This window comes from Phyllostomus hastatus, unplaced genomic scaffold, assembly GCF_019186645.2.
Source record: "Phyllostomus hastatus isolate PE091 unplaced genomic scaffold, TTU_PhHast_1.1 phas_contig_1162, whole genome shotgun sequence".
Taxonomy (NCBI): domain Eukaryota; kingdom Metazoa; phylum Chordata; class Mammalia; order Chiroptera; family Phyllostomidae; genus Phyllostomus; species Phyllostomus hastatus.
Genome location: NW_025333537.1, coordinates 11,320,714 through 11,343,170, shown reverse-complemented (window position 1 = coordinate 11,343,170; position 22,457 = coordinate 11,320,714). Strand labels below are relative to the sequence as shown.

Below are 22,457 nucleotides of genomic sequence, written 5' to 3'. Positions count from 1 at the left end.
CTTGTGAACATACTACAGAACACTGACTTTGCACGTGAAAAGGGTGACTATTACTGCGGGTGATTTACATCTAAATAAGCATTAAAAAAAGTGAATCGCCCCTCAAAAACAGAAAAAGGAAATACTGAAACACAACACCGCCAAACAAACTGAACTCGAATCAGATCACATCTCTTGATCCGACGACCAGTTTACAGAAGATGCGGAGAACAGGTAAACACACTATAAAGAACGTTACAGTGGAGGAATTGGCAAAATCCAGGCTGAGACTCGACAGGACCAAACATCCTGTTCCATCAGCCAATAAACGTGAAGGCTGGGGAGTGAAAAAGCATCGAAGAAGACGGAGGAACCCAGCCACCAACTGCAACACGCAGATATTATGTGGATCTTGAGTTGAACCCAAAAATAACTACAAAACATGAGACAATTGACATTTGGAACACACTGCATATCTGATATAAAATAAAATCGCTGTTATTGTTTTGCAAGTGCAATGGTAACAAGTGTCCTTCCAGGGGAAGCAGAGAAGACAGGCCGGCAGGGGAGGGCCCTGTGGGGTCAGGCCGAGGCTGCAGCCATGGGGTCACAAGTCAAGGGAGCCAGAGCTGGAAGGAGCGAGGCGGCCCGTCCCCTGGAGCCTTCCCAGGGAGCTCAGCCCTGCCGACACCTTGGTTTCAGACTCCTCGCCTCCAGGGCTGGGAGAGAATACGTTTCTATTGTTTTAAGTCACCACTGCCTGTGGCAATTTGTTACAGTAGCTGCAGGAAGCTAACGCCCCTCCCTGCTCCTCACTGTCCACCTCCCTGAGCTGCAGTGCATGGATCTGACCTCTGACCTGTGGGTAGCACTTCCCAGCTGCCTGGCCGTGGGCAAGGGCTCTGATCGCTCTGTGCCTCAGTTTCCTCATTTGTAAAACAGAGATCATCATACTTCTTAGGATGTTGTAAGGCAGCAGTTTTCAAACCTTTGGGTCTCTAGAACCCTTTTCTAAGGGCACTTTTAAAAACTATTGGAGTCCTGGCTGGTGTGGCTCAGTGGCCTGAGTAACAGCCTAAGAACTGAAGGGTCGCTGGTTTGATTCCCAGTCAGGGCACGTGCCTGGGTTGTGGGCCAGATGCCCAGTAGGGGGCGTGTGAGCGGCAACCACACTTTGATGTTTCTCTTTCCCTGCCTTCCCCTGTCTCTAAAGATAAATAAAATTTTTTTTTAATTAAAAAAAGAAAAAAATTATTGAAGACTTTTGATATTTTGTTAGGTGCCTTAGATCTAGAGATATCTGTTGTAACTAGAAATTTAAACTGATTTTTAAAATATTGATTATTTTAAAAATAGACATTATAACATGTTTTTTTATTTTTTGAATAATTTGTTCATTTATTTTTTCCGAGAGAGGGGAAAGGAGGGAGACAGAGAGGAAAGAAACATCGATCAGTTGTATGCGCTCTGACAGGGAACTGAACCCGCAACCCAGGCACACGCCCTGACCAGGACTCCAACCAGGGACCTTTCACTTTGCAGGACAATGTCCAACCCACTGGAGCCACACCAATCAGGGCTAACAGAAATATTTTTTAATAAAAATAACTTTCCCCCCAAACAACAAAGTCCTGAGGGCAGGGACATTATTCATATACCTGTACATCTCTGTAATGCCTGGCCCATTATAAAAGTTGGATCCTCCAATCGGCTGTGTAGTCAGTCTATGGCGATATGCTGTTTTCTGTGGAGGACAAGAAGAACACATCTAGCCTGTCACGCATACAGGGGACAAAAGGCACAACCTCAGCGAGACCCCATGGGTACTGGGGAATCTCAACAGTCCTCTGCCGTACTTGGAGGACAGATGGAGTAAGGAGATGGAAGGATATTTCGAAAGCACTTAGAATAATGCCTGACACACGGCAAGGATAAGCATTATATATTTTTAAATCAAAATGAAGCAAATGCCCTACACGTTAAAAAAAATTTTTTTTTTTTAAGTTTCAGTCCACATGCGTCAGGTCGCCGTGGGCTTCACGGCTCCAAGGGCGGGAAGGATTTCTCCTGCCCTCAAGGAGTTCCCAGGTTGCTGGGGGCGCCCTGTGTGTAGCCACGCCGGTCAAACTCAGTACGCTAAGGGCACATCGATGGGAGAAGCCAGCGGGCAGTGGGCGCGCCGCAGGGTCCCCAACCCCTGCGGGAGGGGCAGGAAAAGAGGGGCGGGGCTGCCGGTCCACGAGAGGCTCTCCTGGTGGGGCTGGGAGGTGCGGTGGGCCAGAGGATGCAGCCAAGTCAAAAGGCCCGGGGCTTGGGAAAAGGGAACTCGGGGTGCGGAGATCCAAACCCCGGCCTCGCCCTCTCCGTAAAGTGGCCGGTGTGTCACCAGGACCCCTCGAACCCTGCGCCCACCGCCGGGAGGTGGGGGTGGGGGCGGGGCACACCTCTCCTGGAGAGCAGGGCCCGGCGCCGCCGGGTCCGCCAGTGGCCGGGTTGGCCGGGAGGGTCTGCGGGAACGGGGCGGCGGTCCCGGCTTCCTCCCCAGAATGGGCCCCAGCCTGGAGTCCACCCCACGACTCCCCCATTGCTCCCCAACGCAGGGGCCGCCCCCCGACCCGGCGAATCCTCTAGAAATGAGAGACCTCCGTCACGGTCGCCGCCGTCCCCCACCTCCGGGCGAGCCCCGACCCCTCCGGGCTGGGAGCCGGAGGGGAGGAGCCAGGACCCGGCCGGGGAGGGGGCGGCGCGTCGGGACGCGCTGGGGGCGCGGTGGGTGGGGAGAAGGAAGGTCGGCGGGTGGAGCCGGGTCCGGGGGCTGCAGAGTCAGCCGGTGAGAGGGGTCGCTGCCCGTGGCGACCTCAGGGCGCCCCCCGGCGGCGGAAGCCCGGCGCCCCCGCTCTCCAGGCCGGGATCGGGGCGGGGCGCGCGGCATCCCAGCGGGGGGAGTCGGCCACCCGGCCCCGCCGCCGCCAAAGTTTCCCGGAGCAGCGGCGGCCGCCCTTCCTTCCCGGGTCCGGGACCGGGCGACGACCCGCCGGCGAGAACCGTTTCCGAGGGCAGCGCGTCCCCGCCTGCCGCCAGACCCCGCGCCTCCATTGCTCCCAACTCGGATTCCCAACTTGGGAGGCGCCACCGGCCTGCGCACGCGCGCCTCCCGCGCCCCCTCCTCCTCCTCCTCCTCCTCCTCCTCCTCCCGGCTCTTGGGAGCAGGATCCGGGCCGAGCGGGCGCCGAGCCCCGCACCCGGCGCGTGGACCCGGCTCCCCGTGCGCCGCTCCGCCCATGCCGACGCCGGCCGCCCGCCCGGGACGCCCTCGCCCGAGGGCCAGCTAAGCGCGGGCCGGCGCGGGGTGGGCCCGGCCGGGCGCTGCCCTCGACAGCGGCAAGTTTGGGAGTTGCACTAGTTTGCGGGGTCGCGGGGCACAGGCCGCGCGGGGGGCTATGGAGGAGGACCCGGGGTCGGCCGCCGAGTCGGTGCTGGAGAAGAACGTGGCGGAGCTGACCGTCATGGACGTGTACGACATCGCGTCGCTGGTGGGCCACGAGTTCGAGCGGGTCATCGACCAGCACGGCTGCGAGGCCATCGCGCGCCTCATGCCCAAGGTCGTGCGCGTCCTGGAGATCCTGGAGGTGCTGGTCAGCCGCCACCACGTCGCGCCCGAGCTGGACGAGCTGCGCCTGGAGCTAGACCGTCTGCGCCTGGAGAGGATGGACCGCATCGAGAAGGAGCGCAAACACCAGAAGGTGAGCCGCGGCCTCCGCCAGCCCCTGCGGGCCGTGGGGCCGCCGGACCCGAGGGCCTTTCAGCGCCGAGCGCACGCGGGTGTCCCGGGACTAGATGGGAGGAGACCCGCCTGGATGACAGAGCTGAGTTCCAGCCCCACCTTGACCACTGAGCAGCTCTGTGACCTCCGGGGAGTTCCTTAACCTCTCTGTGCCCTATCCCTCACCTGTCCGGCGGTGACAGGAACGGGACCCACCTTAGAAGAACTGCATGGGGTATTATCTAACGCGCCTACCTGGGTAAGAGGACCTCTTTTCAGAAACGAAATCAGCTTCCTGCCCTTCAGTGTTCCCCGAAAACACGGCGTCATTCCAGGCCCCTTTTCTCATTTTCCCTCTGAACCCCCCTCTCAGAGCGAAGGGACGGTGACGGCCAACCACTGAGATCACTGACCCCCCAACCCTGGGTTCCTGTTTGCAAACTGCTTGTCAGGGTTCCTTCTGGCCCAGTAACCTGTGCTCTGAGCTGCTTCCCTCTCCTTGATTTTGTCTTGAATTCTCGCAGAACTCCGGGAGGGATGGATTGTTATCTTCATTTCACAGATGAGAAAACCGAGGGGCTGTGTGGGCCGGGGCATTCGCCGACCGAGCCCCCTGCCCAGGGGAGAGAGTTCTCCCAGCCCTTCCCCACCTCTTTAAACTGCGGGCAGATGGAAAGTCGACCCTCTGTCCTGTGACCAGCCAGCCTTCCCTCCAGACTCATGAATCAGGGCTGCCCCCCCCACCCCCACCCCCCACCCCCCGCTGGGCCCGGAGTCCTGAGGAGGTGCTGGAGAAAAGGAAGTGGGTGACTGTGGCTTCCTGTCCCAACCTCAGCCCAGGGAAGCTCCTGTCCGACCCTTCCGACCCATAATGGGAGGAAACACCTTTCGGGAACCGGGGGCCCGACGGGCTCTGGCTTGCTGTGTGGCCTCAGGAAATACACGTAGCCTCTCTGAACCTCCCCGGGAGGGCATCACCTGTTGTGCAGGCACCCTGAGGTCCCGGAGTTGTCACAGACAGTAGCCCGGTCTGTGTCTGCCGTCCTCACAGGGCAGGGCAGAGCATGGGCTTTGTGAGGCTGGACTCTGTCCTCACGGGTCCCTGTGCCCTGGGGTCAGAAAGGAAACCCCGGCCCCCGAGAGAGTTCGGCACCGTTTCCCAGGTCCCCGGGGCAGGTTCTGAACGGCCCAGCCCTGCATTCCCCGTCGGGATGCCCAGGAGCAGGGACCTTGGAGCTAGACAGCCCGGGTTCCAGCCCCGCTGCTCACGGGCTCTGTGATGTTGGGCAAATCACCCAGCCTCTCTGTGCCTCAGTGTCCCCAGCTGTAAAATGGGATGGTAGCAGCACCCATCTTGTCGGGTGGGGGTGAGAATTAAAGGGGGGGCATATCCTGAGGTCCCCAGGACAGAGCACAGCTCATTGAGGTGGGGGTGGGGGACTTACAAGTGTTAATACTGCTTTTAGGTCTGGAGAGGCTGGTACTGGGGACCCCACCCCCATCCCAGGCACCCCCACTCCTACCCTGGATGCTTTCCGTCTCTCAGGGTGGGAAAGGATCCTTGAAACTCCCTCATGCCTTTTATAAGCAGAGACCCAGGGGCCGAGCCCAGGTCACGCTGGTCCTGGCACCCAGGTCCCCACCGCTGACTTTGAGTTCTGCAGCCGGGCTGGGAGGCGCCCCGTGGAGTCACCGGAGGCCACTGGGCCTGGCCTGGCCTGGCCTGGGAGGGGACGGAATTCCCGGCCGGCTGCACTTGTCGCCGCTGGAACGCCGTCAGCTGGGGAGAAAACACCAGCGAGCTAGCGCAGAGGCAGGGATCGTTTGTAAACAGGAGCGTGAGCGCTCCTAAACAAGACACCTTCCCCAGCCCAGCCCCCTCCGCTGTGTTCTTGGGGAACCCGGAGAGAGTCCTCTGGTCCCCCCGCGCCCCTGTGTCCCCCCCAGTCTCAGAGACTCTTCAAGGTATTCCTTCCACGGATGTGGAAAACGTCCTTGGTCCGATCTGTTTGTCCCTTCTTTCCTTCCTTGCTCCCTTCCTTTCTTCCTTGTTCTACCTGGTTATGGAGTCCAAAACCCCACGGACGAGCCACGGCATGCTAAGTGCCCTCCTAGGTGGCGTGGGCAGAGAGAGGAGAGGAGGGTGGGGGGCCCCCACCGCGCGCAGGGGGTGGGTGACGGGGGTGGGGGGCAGGAAGCACGCACAGATAGGGGTTCGAAGGCAGCGGCTGTGTGGGTACAGTTGCATATAATGTAAATAGCATGTGTTGCTCACTTATTCATTAAACGGATGCATTTACTGAGGACCTACTATGCACTGGGCACTGTTCTGGGAGACCGAGGTGACCGCAGATGAGGTCTTGACCCTCAGGGACCCAAATTTCTAGGACAGAGCTGTCCCATAGACATAGAATGTGACTTGTCACATGAAGGAGAAGGCACAGATGAGGTTAATTGTTAACATATCAAACCCAGTCCATCCAAAATACGGGAGGGGGGAGCAGAAGCAGGGTGACAGCGGTGAGCGGCACTCTTTCGAGTTCACAGGCCGTTGTGAAAACCCCGACAGCCCTAACCTGCGCTTCCTTCTCTCCGTCCGAACAACCTTACACCTACCTCTGCCCACTCCTTTACGATGTCGACACATAATCAACCAACGGAGGGAGTTCTTTTTATTGAGCTGTAACTGACCTACTGCGTCAGTGTCGGGAGTACAGCGTGCGGATTTGATACATGTGCAGATGGTGACATGATCACCAGAGTAAGTTAACAGTCCTCACCTCTCATAGTTACAAAACATATTGTTCATTAGATAGCTTGCTTTTTTGTTGTTGTTGTTGTTGCACTGCTTCTCCTAAACCCAGTGCGTGTTTAACTCCTGTTGCCGGTTCCAGGCCAGCCTGCCCCAGCTGGTTGCCCTGGCTGGTACGTGGCGGGGCCCTCCGTGTGCTTGGCTGGTGCCAGGCGGGAGCGGAGAGGACCGGGCCGCGAGAGTCCCACTCTCCCGGCCTCCCCGGTGGCGGCAAGGTGGCCTGCCCAGTCCATCACCCCATCACCACTTCCGCCGTCTGGCCCTGCCCTTCACCTCTCCCGCCGACCTTGAGCCAGCTGTGCGAACACTTGCCCATTACCTCTCACTTCCCCTGTGCTGTGAGCCTCCGGACAAAGGGGGTGGGATTTAGGGGCTTATTTAGGACAGGAACGGGCCGGGAGGCTGACGCCCAGCCGCCTGGGCGGGGCTGCGGGAGCAGCAGGAGTCTGCTCGCCCGGCCTTAGCCCCCTCTGGGTGCCGGGCGCTCTTCCAGACACCTGCGTCTGCGGACCATGCAGCCCCCGCGGCAGCCCTCGGAGGCAGCGGCCCCAGCGCCTCCCTCATTTCCATGGCTCCCGCGGGCTGAGGAACGTGCCCGAGAGCAGCTAGTGGGCGGCAGAAGCGCCTCAGATGGCGCCCACGCCTCAAACGGCAGCGCAGCCCATGCAGGCACGGGCGATGATGCTCTGTTCAGTTCGGGGTTGCACAAAAACACCTCTTTTTTTTTTTTTTTTTTTGGTAAGAGCTTTATTGAATATAATTTGCATGTTATGCAATCCACCCCTTTAAGGCATACAACTCAGTGTTTTCAGTCCGCTCACAGGGTTGCGTCACCATCACTACAGTCAGTTTCAGAACGTTTTCATTCCCCGGGAAGAGAACCCCACACCCCTTAACAGTCGGTCGCTCCCGAGCGACCCCGGCCCTCCAGCTGAGACAACTGCAGGCTGCTGTCCGCCGCCGCCATGGGTTTAACTCGCCTGGGTGTCACACGGCAGTGGCACCCTGCTGTGTGTGGCCCTTGCTGTCTGGCAGCTGTCACTTAGTATGACGTTCTCAGGGCTCATCCACGTGGTAGCAGGTGTCACTGCTTTGTTCCTTCTCACGGCTGAGTCGCAGCCCGCTGTGTGGGTGGACTACGCTTTATTCACGCATGCAGCGCACTGATGGGTGTTTGGGTCGTCCCGACCTTTTGGCTGTTGTGCATGGTGTCGCCGTGAACATCAGCGTACCTGTCTTCGTGTGGCCATGTTTTCATTTCTCTGGGCAGGTCCTAGGGGTGGGCCTGCTGGATCATACAAGGGGGGCGGGGACCCAAACAGACGGAATTCATGTATTAAAAATTATGTATTTATTCTTATATGTTTAAACTTTAGTCACCTTCAAAGTACTCTCTCCATTTGATGCAATACACCTATTGAGACTTTTTTCCCCACTGCTTAAAACAGTTATATTTTTAGACAGAGGGGAGAGGAGGGAGAGAAACATCCATGTGTGGTTGCCTCTCACGTGCCCCCTACTGGGGACCTGGCCTGCAGCCCAGGCCTGTGCCCTGAGTGGGAATCGAACCAGTGACTCTGTGGTTTGCAGGCCAGCGCCTAATCCACTGAGCCACGCCAGCCACAGTCAAAACAGTTTTTAAACTCCTCAATTTTGATACTTTTTAGTGCTTGTGCTGGGGGTTTTTTTTTTAGATCTTTTTTTTTAGATTTTATTTATTTATTTTTAGAGAGGGAAGGGAGGGAGAAAGAAAGAGAGAGAGAGAAACATCCATGTGTGGTTGCTGGGGGCCATGGCCTGCAACCCAGGCATGTGCCCTGACTGGGGATCGAACCTGCGACACTTTGGTTTGCAGCCCGTGCTCATTCCACTGAGCTATGCCAGCCAGTGTGCTGGTTTTTTGTTTCACCTCTTCTCTGTTAGCAAAATGCTTTCCTCTGAGGACTTATTTCATTCGGGAAAACCAAAAAAAAGTTGCTCAGGGTGAGGTCAGGTGAATAGGAAGGGTGGGGCACGGGGTCACGCTGGTTTTGATGCAGAACTGCTGACCACTCAGCTCTGTGTGGGCCAGTGCAGTCATAAACCACCTATCACAAAATAGGCAAACGTGTCGAAAGCCTGAACTACAAGGGGCCCACCCTCCAGAAGATAATGCCGCTTTGCGGGGGATCCCCCCTCGTATGCTAACTGTTGAAGGTTTTGAGGACCTGCCAGACTGCCCCCCATTTGGCACTCCCCCGGCAATGCACCGGGTTTGCAGTTTCTTCCTAGCCCTGCCAGTACTTGTTATTATGTTTCTTTGATGACAGCCATCCAGGAAGTTATTTTTTTACAGATTTATTTATTTATACACAGAGGAGAAGGGAGGAGGAAAGGGAGAGAAACATCCATGTGTGGTTGCCTCTTGTGCGCCCCCTACTGGGGACCTAGCCTGCAACCCAGGCATGTGCCCTGACTGGGAATCGAACCTGTGATGCTTTGGTTCACAAGTCGGTGCTGAATCCACTGAGCTACACCAGCCAGGGCCTGCAAAATTATTTTAATAGATGAAGCTTGTTTATCTTTCCATCACCCGGTGAGCCTCCTCACTTGAGGGAAACCGAGGCAGTGGTGAAGGGAGTCGCCCAGGACGGCTTGGAGAGATGTCTCTGTGAAGCACACAGGTGGCCACCCCCGGGGTCCTTGCAGCCTCTGTCTCCCTTGGAGAGAGGTTCGTCCTGGCGGAGGGTCTGTCCAGAGGTCAGCGAGGATGGGGATGTGCGGGTCCCCACAGCCCGGGGCTGCTCGCTCCTCTCTGCTGTCTAGACGGTGATTAACGGGCAACGGGAGCTCGAGTGCCGCATTGACCTTGGGCCCTCACAGAGGCAGGGCACCTCTGTCGCTGGCAGAGTCGCCGTGCGGGTCAGTGGTGGCCGAGGCCTGGTGCTCGTGGGGAAGGGGGTGTCCCCAAGCCCTGGCAGCCCCGAGCTGTCCTGAGGACCGGGCGGGGGGGAGGGGGGGAGGCTGCGGCCCGGCCGACCGCCCCCCCACGCCAGCCCGTCGCCCCCGCAGGAGCTGGAGCTGGTGGAGGACGTGTGGCGGGGGGAGGCGCAGGACCTGCTGTCCCAGATCGCCCAGCTGCAGGAAGAGAACAAGCAGCTGATGACCAACCTCTCGCACAAGGACGTCAGCCTGTCGGAGGAGGAGTTCCAGAAGCACGAAGGTAGGAGCAAGGTCGGTGGGGGGGTCGGGAGGAGGCCGGTCCCGCCGTCCTCCCGGGGCAGGCCCTGAGCCTCGGGGCTGCGCCTTCTAGTCTCCAAGCCTCTGTCTCCGACTGTCCCCGTCCCTCTGCCCGAGGGGTGCCGTGGCGTCCCCTAAGTGACGCATGCTGACAGTGAGAGGTCCATTCGTCCAGTCGCCGCAGGTCCCCACCTGCCCGGGCACCGGGGCTGCGCGGCGGGCCAGAGGCACCGCCTGCCTTCAGGGAGCCTCTGCCCGTGCGGAGGGCACAGGTGATAAACCTGCACACGGATGGCGGGGGGACCCGGTGCCAGGCAGTGGCTGGCGGTGTGGGACAGGTGACACGGGGACATGATGGGGGCGCTTTGGCGCGGGCTTTCTTTGCGTGTGTCGATCGGGGAGGCCTCCCGGAGGAGCGACATCCCAGCCCTCATGGAGTGAGTGGTGGCGTGAGCCGTGCAAGTAGCCGGGGGGGGGGGGAGGTGCGTGCAAAGGCCCTGGGGCATCGGTGTTTATGGGAAACCAGGGCCAGTGTAGCGGAGAAGACGGTCGAAGGTTCACCGAAGGGTCGGCAGGGGTCTGGTCGCACAGCTTCTCAGGGGCTCAGGCCCAGGTTTTACGCCAGGCGCTTGTCCCGGGCCTGCGTGTGGCCATCAGCAGCCCGGCTCTGGGTGGTGCCCGAACTCCCCGCGTCACTCGCTCTCCCACAGCCACCCAGCTCCTCCGGTCCTGGCCCTCCGCTGCGCTAGGGAAGCACGCAGACAGTGGGGTTTGGTCTCGGCCCCCTGTGGGCTCCTTCCCGCTCCGAGGCTGCCTCTGATCCCCAAGGACTCGCAAGCCTGTGTCTTTCGTCCGAGTAAACACCCTGGGTCCCTCCCCAGCCCCCCTCCCCATGTTTGATGGGATGGTGGGCGGGCGGACTTTCGTGGGGCGCCCACAGTTCAGCACTGGTGGTTCCGACTCCCGGAGACGAGAGCGGCTCACCGGCGAGGGGTGCAGGGGCCTCGAGAAAAGGGGGCGTCTGGTGCAGGTGCTGCAGTTTCTTCACCCTGCGTTTCCTCTGTCGAGATATGGCTCGCGCAAGGAAGTTGAAGGTCTCAGTGGCCGTGAGCGTGGGCTCCACAGCCCAGGGGCCCGGGTGTGAATCCTGACCCCAGTACTCCCCTGCTGAGAGACCTTGAGGAAGCCACACATGACCTTGGTGTGCCTGGGCGCCCCACGTAAAAGTGGGAATAACCGGGTCTTCCTCGTGAGGTTGCCGTGAGGTCTAAGTGGATTAGCATGTGTCGGCAGATTAGCCTTGTGCTCGGGACACACACTCAGCAAGTGGGAGCTGCCGTTACTACGAGTTGCTGTGTCCAGTCTGACCTCCTTATGGAGCAGCTGAGAAAGGCTGAGGCGGAGAGAGTTCGTCATCGCTTTTTAGGGCCTAGTAACGTTCCGTTGGCCGGAGAGACCGCAGTTTGCTCCTGCCTCCGTCTGCGGGTGGACTTCGGGGTCACTTCCGACGTGGGGCTTTGTGAATAGTGCTGCAGTGGACCTTCTGGTACAAGTTTTTTTATGTCTGGGTATCCTGTGGCAACTGCGTTGAGCTCATTGGGGAACCTTAGCCATGTTTCCACCTGCGACGTTTCCGCAGGGCCCCGCAGGCTTCTGGGGGTGACCCGGGAACTCAGGGTCCCCGGGCCTCAGCCTCGCACACCGTTGCTCCGCGGGCATGCGGCTCCCCCTCTGCGGTGGGGGGAGCTCAGCCCAGCTTCCCGCATCTTTGCCCAGCTTGTCGTGAAACCGCCCACGTGGCGCGTTTGAGACGCACACACTTCACCGGCCTCTCGCGTGACTCCGGCCCCCGAAGGGTTGGCCTTGGGGAGGCTGGGGTTTTCGCTCAGCAGCAGCCCCACCCGGTGGAGAGGCGGGGCAGGGGCCGGCGTGCCTTTCACGGCTCTTTGCATTTTGCACGGAAAACCATGGGGACGTGAGGACAAAAGCACGTCCGCCTGTGGGAGGAACAGGCGCTGGGGCAGAGGGTCCCGGGACGCAGGTGTGGCCTGCAAAGTTAGATCGAGCGCCTCGGGGAGACCGAGGACTTAGGGGCGCAGCCATGAGGCGGGGTGAGGGGACCCGGCCCCGTGGGCCCCCGTGTGGCAGAGCGCTGCCTTCTGGGTAATTAAACACTGGGCGCCACGCTCGGAGCCCCCGCGGCCTCCTGCTGTCTCCCACGCCCTGCCCTGCTCCAGGTTCAAGAGCATTTCCCTGCCCCCGTGTCTTCAGAAATCGGCCAGCTGGAGGGCAATGACGGGAACTACTTGTTAGCACACGCAGAAGTAAATTACAGGCGTCCGAGCCGTGGGCCTGGGAGGTGGGGGTGCAGAGATACACTCACGGACCTGGGAAATCCTTCAGTTCTGGGCAGACAACTCCATCACCGGCCCCATCCCCTGCGGAATGGGCGCGGCAGCCCCTGCCTCCCGGGACGGCTGCGGAGAGGCATCGGACGCGGGGCCGCCCAGAGCTGGTGTGCCCGGGGGCAGGGACGCCGGCTTTCCCTGCCAGCGGCAACTCACCCGGAAGCCGAGAGTCCGTGGTAGGAGTTTCGGCTCCATAAAGAGTTGCTGTGCACCCTTACCTCAAAAGGAGAGAAAGTAAATTTTTTTCAGTGAGGTGTACTAAATTTACCGAGGGGCACAACCGTGGTGACAGTCTAATTTTAGAACTTTCCGGCGCCCCCAAACAAAGCCCGTTGCCCACGTACAGGCTGCTGTTAATCGGCTTTCTGTCCCTATGGATTTGCCTGTTCCGGGTGTTTCCGATAAACGGAATCATAAAATACGCGGCCTTGGTGTCTGGCTGCTCTCACTCAGCGCCGTGTTTTCGAGGGTCGCCTGGGGTGTAGCGCGAATCAGCGCCTCACTCCTTTTGGTGGGTGAGGGATAGTCCATTGGCTGGACCACATTTGCTAGTCCATCCTGCAGTGGACGGACGTCTGGGCTGTTTGTACAATATTCGGCCCCTGTGAGTGGTGCTGCTATGACTTTGTCACTTCCGGTTCCCGCCTAACGTTGTATCTCAGTCTTTGAACCGGCTGCCTGGAGTCCCACTGTGTGGAGGGCCTTGTTTACCTAATGACTTCCTTGCTGGTGGTCACTTAGATTGTTGCCATTTTTTTGCTACTACACATCCTCTCTTTAAACCTCTGCGTCTTGCGTTGCAGTGGGGGGGAGGGGCTAAATGATTGCTGAGGAGTCTTCCAGCTTTTAACAGTGTCTGCAAGTCTGTTAAAGACACTCGACCCTCCTCTCGTTTTTCAGGGCTCTGTCGTAACCGCTGCCGGACTTGATCTCAGCGCCGCCTTCGCCTCCGGGGCAGGGAGGCCTGGGATTTCCGTTTTACGGGTGAAATGACAGCCGGCACTTGCTCCGTGCCAGGCCTTCTGCACGGTGAGCCCGTGCACCCTCACGAGAGCGCCCCAGGTGGGGGACCCCACAGGATGCCCCATTTGCAAGGACGGAGGCCAGGAAATCCAGCTTCACACCTGAAGCTCTTGACCATTTTGTTTGGCACCTCTCGGCCGTCCGGCCACAGACGCCCATAAAGTGGGTGACGTGTAGCTGGTTACAGAGCTGGGGTTCCTTTCTCGGGTTCATGCTTGCCCCCGCCCCCACTGAGCTGTTTTTCCTGCCCGACTTCTCCAGGAGTGCCACCTGCCCCTGGCCGGATGAAGGGAGCTCCGCCCTCGGAGCCCCACCCAGAGACTGCTGTCCAATGGGGGCTCAGAGGGCAGACTGCAGACTCCGCCCACAGCCCGTTCCAGCCCCGCCCCACGCATGTGCACACACTGTGTCCCAGAGACACTTTTGCAGGGAGGTGTTAGCAGTGCCCTCTTGTCCTCCAAGCCATGGCCCCGGGGGTGTTGGGAACGCTCCTTCCTGGTGGCCACCGCCTGTTGGGGACTGTCCAGGGCAGGAGCGGAAAGGCCAGCGGAAAAGACACAGATGGGAGGGCAGCCTGGAGGAGGGAGTCACACACGGGAAGTAGTTGAGGAGTCGCCCCCGTGGCCTGGCTGATCTGGCCAGGTGTCCCTGAGTCCCAGCGGGGAGGGAAGTGGGGGGTGTTCCTCCCTTCTGCATCTGTGGTTGAGCCTGACCGCACCCCCAGCCCCGGTCTGCGGAGGAGCAGGGCTGGCTGTGCACCCCAGGCTGTAGGAGGCTGCGTGATGGCCCCCAGCCTACCAGGTCCTCGTCCCTGGGACCCGTGGATGCTACTTTACGTGGTGAAGTCTTTACACACGTGATTCGGTTCAGGATCGCGAGGTGGGGAAGCCGCCCTGGACGACTGGGGTGAGCCCTCCGCGCCGTCCCGGGCACCCCTGTAAGAGGGAGGGAGGCGGAGTGATCTCGTGCAGAGAGGAGACACGTGGTGTGGCCACAGAGCGGGCAGAGCCCCGAGTGATGCGGCCACAGGCCAAGGCCTGCAGGCAGCCCCTGCTGCTGGGGGGCGGGCGCGCAGGAACGGACCCTCCCCGGGGCGGAGCCTCCAGAGCGACCTCGGCCCTGGCGACACCTCCATTCGGGACTGATTTAAACCCTCAGCTTCCGAAACGGTGAGAAATGAGTTCCTGGGGTTCCTGAGCTACCAGGTCGTGTCGGTCGTTTGTCCCAGCGGCCCCGCGAGCCCAGTCCAACCCCCACGCTCCCGGCCTGTTCATCCACCCAGGCCCTTCGCTGGCGCCTCCCGCGTGCCGGGCACTGCGCCAGCCCGGGGAATGCTCGGCGAACAGGCGGGGCGAGGCCTTGCCTCCTGGGCCAGCCGTGCCCTTGGTGGGTGGGGGGCGCACGGGGCGGACAGTGGACGGGCGGCAGACAGCACTCCACGCGACTGCGCTGGGCCAGCCACCGTTTTCCCCACTCCATGTGTGTGGACGCGATCGGTCCTCGCAGCAGCTCCGTGGGTGCTGCTGGTCTCCCTCCCACTCTGTCGATGTGGAAACTGAGGCCAGGGATAGGAGAGAACCGCCCGGAGCCTCGCGCGGCAGCTGATGGTGGGGGAGCAGCCTCTGCTCTGTGTCACTCCGCAGCAGCGTCATCTTTCCGTGGAGGGAAGAGTGTACACGACACCTAGCAACCGCGGCCCGAGGGGGGACGGTACTCAGTGGGGCCATGGAGGGCGTTCCCCATGGGGGTCAGGGAAGGAGCGGCCTCGGTGAGGAGGTGACAATCGGGCTGAGGCCCCGGGAGGAGGGGGGCCAGCAGGGGAGAGGCTGGAAGGGAGTTGTAGGCACCTGGAACAGCAGCGGCTAAGGCACGGAGCTGGGGGATGAGGTTGGAGGGGCGCGGGGGCCTGTGCGGGGGGCTGGGGGTGAGTGGGACAGGAGGGGGGCCCAGGGGGGGCCGTCTCATCTCAGCAGGACGCCGGCGGATGACTCCGGCAGCGCAGGGATGTGGGCTCATGCGCCGGTCTCACCCCCGCCCCCCCTCAGGCATGTCGGAGCGGGAGCGGCAGGTGATGAAGAAGCTGAAGGAGGTGGTGGACAAGCAGCGCGACGAGATCCGCGCCAAGGACCGGGAGCTCGGCCTGAAGAACGAGGACGTCGAGGCCGTAAGTGAGGAGCCCCTGCCCCGTCCGTGTCCATTCTCCCGCCAGCGGGTTCTGGCAGGAGACGGCCCCCCCGTCAGAGGTTCCTCTGTCCCCCAGGTCTCATTCTGTGGGCTCCGTGGGGCGGGGGGCCTGCCCGAGGTGTGTCAGGCCCAGTCCCGAGACAGCAGGAGGGACCGTGGGCCCGCCCAGTGACCGGACTCCGGCCGCACCCGCCCTGGGGATGTCCACAGGCCCCAGCAGCCTTTGCTTTGACTCTGAGGCTCCCCCTTGAATACATGGTTCCCCGGGGCCCACCCACTTCGTGCCCACCAAGCTGCTCCGAGAGCCTGTACAACGTCTCTGCTTGAATTAGAAAAAGACCCCAGCCCCTGGCCGGGTAGCTCAGTTGGTTAGAGCATCGTCCCCATACGCCAGCGTTGTGGGTTCAATCCCTGGTCAGGGCACATACAAGAAGCAACCGATGAGTGCATCAGTACGTGGGATGATAAATCAATGTGTGTGTCTCTCTCCCTGCCTCCCTCCCTCCCTCTCAAATCAGAAGAGAGAAAAGGACACCCCTTTCTCAAGGCATGTGACTTCCATCTGCTAGGGCAGTGTCCCAATATACTCACAAGACACTTACCTTCCATCTGCCTTAAAATCGTCCTAGTAAATACACGGACGCCCCACCCCTGGCGCCCACGCAGCTGTGGGAACAGACGTGCGCAGTGCGCGTGGCACACACGTGCCGAGGGTGGGTGGCCGGCCCTGGGCCGCGTGCCGCCCGACACGCAGCGGCCCCCGTGTCTCTCCAGCTGCAGCAGCAGCAGACCCGGCTGATGAAGATCAACCACGACCTGCGGCACCGCGTCGCCGTGGTGGAGGCCCAGGGCAAGGCCCTGATCGAGCAGAAGGTGGAGCTGGAGGCTGAGCTGCAGACCAAGGGGCAGGAGACCGGCAGCCTGCGGGCCGAGCTCGGGAAGCTGCGGGAGCGGCTGCAGGGGGAGCTCAGCCAGAACGGCGAGCAGGAGCCCGAGGTGAGGTGGGCGCTGCCGCTGAGGCGGGGTGGGCGCGCTGGTCTGCGGGCCGGCCCGGGGCTGCTGGGCTGCCTTGTGTTCCGTTTTCCCTGTTACACTTAAAGAAACGGAGCCCAGAGACAGCAAGCCACTGCCTAGAGGACACACAGCAGGGGGGGGCAGACCGGGGCCCGGCACCCGGGACTCCCAGGGCGTTCTCGCCCCAGAGTGTGAGGCTCAGAGAGGGACCCGGGCCCCCTGCCGTTCATTCTCCGTTCGCTCGTCCAACTCATCGCAGATTACACTGTGGATTCAGAGCAGCACCAGCCACGGTGGCCGAGAGGTGGAAACACCCACGTGTCCATCAGCTGATGAATGGGTAACGAACGTGGTCCGTCCATCCAGTGGACTGGGACTCGGCCACAAAAGGAGCGGAGCCCTGACCCCTGCCACAGCCCGCACGAACCCCAAAAACATGCTACGGGGAAGCGCCAGCACAAAAGGCCGCACACTTCGTGGCTCCGTTTATTCGAAACGTCTAGAACAGGCAGGTCCACAGAGATGGACAACAGACCGGTGGTCTCAGGGGCGGGGGAGGGGGGCCACGGAGAGGCTGCCACTGGGGGCGGGGTTTCTTTGGGGTGATGGAAATGTTCTGGAATTAGTGGTGATGGTTGCACAGCTGAACGTACTAACAATGCTGAATTCTGTACTTGGAAAGAGTGGATTTTCTGGAGTGCAAAATGTATCTCGATTTATACGGAGGTGGTCCGTGCTCCGCGGAAGGGCGTGGCTCTGGTAGGCCCCTCGACTGAGGGAGGGGCTGTGGCCTGTGGCCACCTGCGTGGACCCCGAGCAGGTCTGTCTCGGCTCCAACCTAGCCTGTCACCACCTCTGTGACCTTGGATGAGTGAATTAGCCTCTCTGTGCCTCAGTTTCCTTCTCTGCAAAGTGGGAGCCATACTGCGAGAACAGTACTTACCCCCGGGTCGCTGGTAGGAGAGCGGAATGAATTAGTTCCTGTCAAGTGTCAGCTGTCGTGATCATTGCCACGCTAGTGTGGGGGAGTCGGAAAGGCTCCCCCGAGGAGGCGGTGGAAAGAGTGAGTGAGAGCAAGCCAGAAGAAGGCGGGGGAGTCCCGGGCGGGGGCGGGGGGTGGCGCGCGGGAGGTCCCATGGCAGGAGAAAGGCCGTGCAGGGGGGAGTGGAAGACGGCCAGGTGGCTGGCGTGCAGGGGGTGGGGGCAGGGCCAGCCCTGCAGGCCGCGTGGGCTGTTTCGGAAAAGCACAGTGAACCGTGGGGGTCGGGGTGGGGCACTCAGGGCTTGCTTTTCCTGCCAGCAAATTATGGATTGTGTCAGGTCTGCGGGCGCCGTGCTAGTCTCCCGGGTTCCAGGTGTGGGAGGTAAGACAGATGAGCTTACTGTCAGGATGGCTCAGGTCCCAGCAGCATCATTAGGCAGCTTCTGAATTCAGGCCAGGCACTGCTGGGATGTCTGAAGGACAGGAACCTGGTAGGGGAGATGGAGAGGTGAGCGAGAGAAGTCTCACAAGGGAGAGGTCAGGGCCGGCTTTTGGCTGAAAATGACAGAAGGCTGTGTTAAAATGAGCTAAGGATTTTTTTTAAAGGTATTTTTAGCTGTGTGACTAAAAGCTTTAAGTTAAGGATAGCTTCAGGTATAGCTGGTCCCAGGCCCCCAAATGATGCTATCAGGCATGCGTTTCCGACCCTCTCTCGGCTTTGCGTTCCTCTGTGTTGGTGTCACGTTCACGCAGGCACTTGCCGTAGGGTGGCCCAAAGCTGGTACTCGACCAGCTTTGCAACCCCAGTGGGAAGAAATGGCCTCTTCTCAAATTCCCAGCAAAAGTCTCAGGGAACCTTCTCATTGGCCCACCACTGAACCAATCACTGTGGCCAGAGATCTTGAGTATGTGTGTTCTTCGTTCCGTGGTCACGTGGCTACCCCTGGTGGTACCCACCCGTCCCAGCTCTATGCACCGAAAGTGAATGAGCAGAGTTTCTCCGGGAGGAAATCGCAACGGCTCAGCCCCCAGAAGTGTGTGGGGACGGAGGCAGGCCAGGCGGCGACAACAGCTGTTGTCTGCCGCGCCAGAGTCAGGGCCGAGACGGCCACACACAAAACCCTGAGCAGTGGGGGGGGTGGGTCCCTCCACAGGGTTTCAGCAGGGACTGACAGGACCCGCTCTGGGTTTCTGGGGGGCAGGCTGACCCGGCGAGGAGCTGGCAGCCAACAGGGCTGTGGGGAGCCCTCCGCAATAACGCAGGCAGGGAAGGTGAGGGCGGGACCAAATCTACGGCAGTGGGACAGAGGGGCAAGATGCCAAAGACAGCCACTCGGCGAAGCTGGGGGTGGCCACCCTTCCAGCCTCCTGGGCCCCATGGAACTCAGGCCCGTCCGCGCCTGGGCCACGAGCCTCTGAGCCCAGCTCCAGGCGTCTCCAAGGACAAGGACACTTCACACCTCCTTGGCCGCATCGCCTGTGGGTTTCAGTTTCCCGTTCTGGCACCGGCGGGGTGGGACAGGGCGGAGGAGTGACATCAGGTAGCAGTGATGACTGACCTGCTGACTGAGCTGCTCCCAGCGTCTGTCCCCGAGCTCCGGGCATCCTCGCCGGCTTTGACTCTGTCCCTTGGAGCGGGGTGGCATTCAGGAACCCTGACACTCCAATGGGGAAGCCACTCGTGCTGGCTTCACCACCTGCTGCCGCGTGACCTGGGGCCCGTCCATCTCCTTGGTGGTCAGTTCCCTATCTGACCAGTGAGGGGAGTGGGCTTGACCTGACCCGGTAGATCCAACAGTGTGGCTGGGGTCGAGGGTGCTGGGAGCGGAGGGGCCCAGTGGGCTCTGAGTCGAGAGGCGAGGCGGGGTTGCAGGTCTCCAGACCCGGAGAGGGGTTTGGTGGGGCGGGCAGGGTGGGCAGGGGTGGAGAGTGGGGCCGGCCGTTCCAGGCGGGAGGAGGAGGGCGAGCCAGACTGGAGAGCTGCGCGGGCTGGAGTGGCCGGGGGAGGCGGGAGCGGCAGAGGGACCCGGCTTGGCCAGGCGAGCAGGGCAGGAGTCAGTTGTCTGGGGCACTCTGATTTTCCCCCTCGATTCCTGCGATCGTGCGTGTGCAGGCCGGGTCCCTGCCGGTTCGGTGTGGTCTCCGGGAGACAAGGCTCCTTCCGTGTTGTGACGACGTCTCCGTACAGCCCGACCCCCCAGAGTGGGCCGTTCAGCGGTTCTAGTGCACTCTCTCTGCACTGCGCAGTCATCACCTCTATCTAGAACATTCCCATCACCCCAGAAAGTCCCCGTGCGCGCCGGCGGTCACCCCCCTCTCCGCGTCCCCCAGCCCCAGCCACCCCGGTCTCCCTCCTGCCCCCGTGGGGCCGCCTGTCCTGGGCCTTTCACGGGAGCGGAACCGGACACCGCGGGGCCCTGGGGCCCGGTCCCCACGCAGCAGGGTTCCCAGCTTGCCCGGCTCCCCCTGTCTTAACCGCGGGCGCTCATGGACGTGCGGCCTTGAGGGAGGTGCGGGGGACCGCTGTCCGAAGGGCTCTGTGTGAAATCGTAGGAACGCCGGGCAGTTGAGGGTTGCCTCCTTGGGGCCCCCGTCTTACAAGTTCTGACAGGAGCCATCCCGTAATGGGGGTTTTCGGGCTGAACTCCAGAGTGGGAGGCCTGGAGACCCCGAGGGTGACTGGAGCACTGGCAGCCAGCGCTCCCCTTGCCGGGTCGGGGGCACGGACCCCGGCCTCGATGAGCCAGCAGCGGGGGGCAAGCCCAGGGGGCCCGGCCTCGGGATGGGGGCCCGGCCTCGGGATGGGGGCCTCAACATAGACGTGGCCCCCCCAGTGCCTCCCTGGACAGGCCCCGTTGCTCGTCAGCCGAGACTCTTAGATCTCCCCAGGGAGCCGCTGGGGCCTCGGGCCATCTCCCTCAAGCCGGGCCTGCAGTCCCTCGGGGGACCGGCGGACAGTCCGCGATAACCCAGGCCACCTCCCTGTCCCTGGTGCAGTAAGCCTAGAAGGCCCGCTGCCGATGGGCCTGATCTCCGGGCTGGGATGAGACTTCGCTGTCTCTCTCTCCGGCTGGCCTGGCCTGGCCACCGGGGCTGCCCCAGGCGCTGCATCGGGGCCCCAAGCCGTCCCTCTTCTGCACTCCCAGGCGGTGGCCCCACGACTTGGTTGCAGACCTGTCCGGGAAGCCTCAGGGGATCACACTGCTCCCCCACAAAACTGCACCCCCCCAGAGAGAAAGAACCGAGGTTCTGACGAATCGTATAACCGTGTGCTGTGCCGGGCGATCACAGCCTGGGGGGTGAGCAAGGAAAGGCTCCGGCTTGAGAACCGGAACTTGTAGGGTCCCCACACGTCTGGGGGACGGGCCCTCGGAGACGCTGTTGGCTCACCTGGGGCTGGATGGAGAAACACCGCACCGGTCTGCAGAGGAGCCTCCTCGGCAGCAGCGAGGTTTGGGGAGCCCCGTGAAGGGCTTTTCCCTGCGCCAGGGCGGGTGGCCGCCTGTCAGAAGGCCCCTCCCCAGACGGGACTTGGCCCTGCGAATGGCAGGACCTGAGAGGTCTGGGCGGAGGGGCTGGAGGGAGCGTGTGAGCAGGGGCCCAGGCAGGGTGGGGTCAGGGGGAGGAGGGGGTGGGGAGTCAGCAGCCAGGAACGGGCGCCTGTAACCAAGTAGCTGTGTGGCACCAGCCCCGTGTCGCCGTGTGGGTCCAGTGTGGGCCCCCCACCCTCCCCTTTTTATCCAAAAGGAAGCCCCAAACCCAGAAATCTTGTGATGTAAACTTTTTGATCAAAAGTTTTAGAATACAGTGAGCGCCCAGTGAAATGGGGGTCGGGGGCCAGGGAACAGAGTTCCTAGCAAACTCCTACACGTTCGTCAAGGCCCCGTGCATGGAGACCCCGTCTGCAGTCACGCCCTCTGTGGCCCTCCCCAGTTCAAGTCCGAGGTCCTGGCGCCTCTCTCACCGTATCACCTGCTGAGCGTCTGTTGACGTGTAGCGTCCCCCCACCTGCCCCTGTCCGACTCATCTCATAGCTCCGTGACGGATGGGCACAGAGTTAATGCCTACTGGATGGTGAATGCATATTGGCCATCAGGGACGCCCCATGGTTAATCCGGGCAGGGGAGGAGAAGTGAACCAGTGCTGTGAGCGCCTGCTGTATACCAGGAGCCTGCTCTACGTGGTCTTGGTGGGGGACACTGTCCAAGCATGTGGCTGTGCAGAGGGGTTGGGCACCCGACCGACCACACAGCCCACCCGATAGGGGGTGTCCCCAGATGCCTGCAGCACTTCCGGGGACGGCCACTCCTCCAGCGTTTCCTGCCCCAGTTCTTGAGTGGGAAGAGGCCCCACCCGCTCTGTGGCCCAGCCGACCTGGCAGGGGGCGGCTGTGTCAGGGCCGGCTGCCCCGGTCACCGGCTGCTTTCCCCTGACCGGGGTCACGCCCCCTCCCTGCCTCCTCCCCACCCCACTCAGGGCTCTCCTGTCACCTGACTTGCCCTGGTGGGTGGTGTCTCCTTTCAAGTGTCCTTCCCCGGAACAGCCTGTGCCGACTGTCCCAGGGTGCCTCCTGGAGGCCTTTAATTTTGCATCCTGACCTTGCATCACCCGTCTGGGCCGGGTCCCTCTGCCCCCGTGCTGCTGTGCAGGTTTTTTGGAGAGGGGGTATGGGAGGGTCTCCATTTCGGTCCTTCATTGTCCTGTTCCAGAGCTTTCCCACTGTCACCCTGTGCTCTGTCCACTCCTTCTTGCTGGTCCTGAGACGTCGGCGGCTCAGCACAGGCCGCCTGCAGGTTTGGCTGGCTGGCTGACTTGGGGGCGGCTTGCAAAACCGTCCTCGCTTTCAGAAAATGAGGGGGAAAGTATGTGGGCGATGATGTGGCGAGTGTGGAGCCCTCCCGCACTGCGGGTGGGGGCGTGGAGCGGGGCAGCTGCTGTGGGAGGCGGTCGGGCGCTTCCTCGAAGAGTTACACACCCAGAGCGGCCGCACGGCCCAGCAGATCCTCTCGCAGGCGCGCGCCCTGGGGAGTTGGAAACAGGCGTTCAAACAAATCGCTGTGCACAGATGTTCCT

General features: G+C 61.3%; 1 protein-coding gene across 4 annotated transcripts in view; it reads left to right on the top strand.

Annotated features, from left to right (window-relative positions):
* Nucleotides 1-3,197: 3,197 nt before the first annotated feature.
* Nucleotides 3,198-22,457, top strand: part of RILPL1 (Rab interacting lysosomal protein like 1) — a 30,751-nt gene continuing 11,491 nt past the window's right edge. For 2 of the 4 annotated variants that reach the window (XM_045844684.1, XM_045844710.1), the window contains exons 1-4: nt 3,198-3,722; nt 9,606-9,756; nt 15,250-15,368; nt 16,163-16,384. In XM_045844684.1, the coding sequence (XP_045700640.1) occupies nt 3,420-3,722; nt 9,606-9,756; nt 15,250-15,368; nt 16,163-16,384 (795 nt within the window). In that variant the 5' untranslated portion in view covers nt 3,198-3,419. The remainder of the gene's footprint in view (nt 3,723-9,605; nt 9,757-15,249; nt 15,369-16,162; nt 16,385-22,457) is intronic. The other 2 variants (XM_045844694.1, XM_045844701.1) reach the window with 1 other exon arrangement.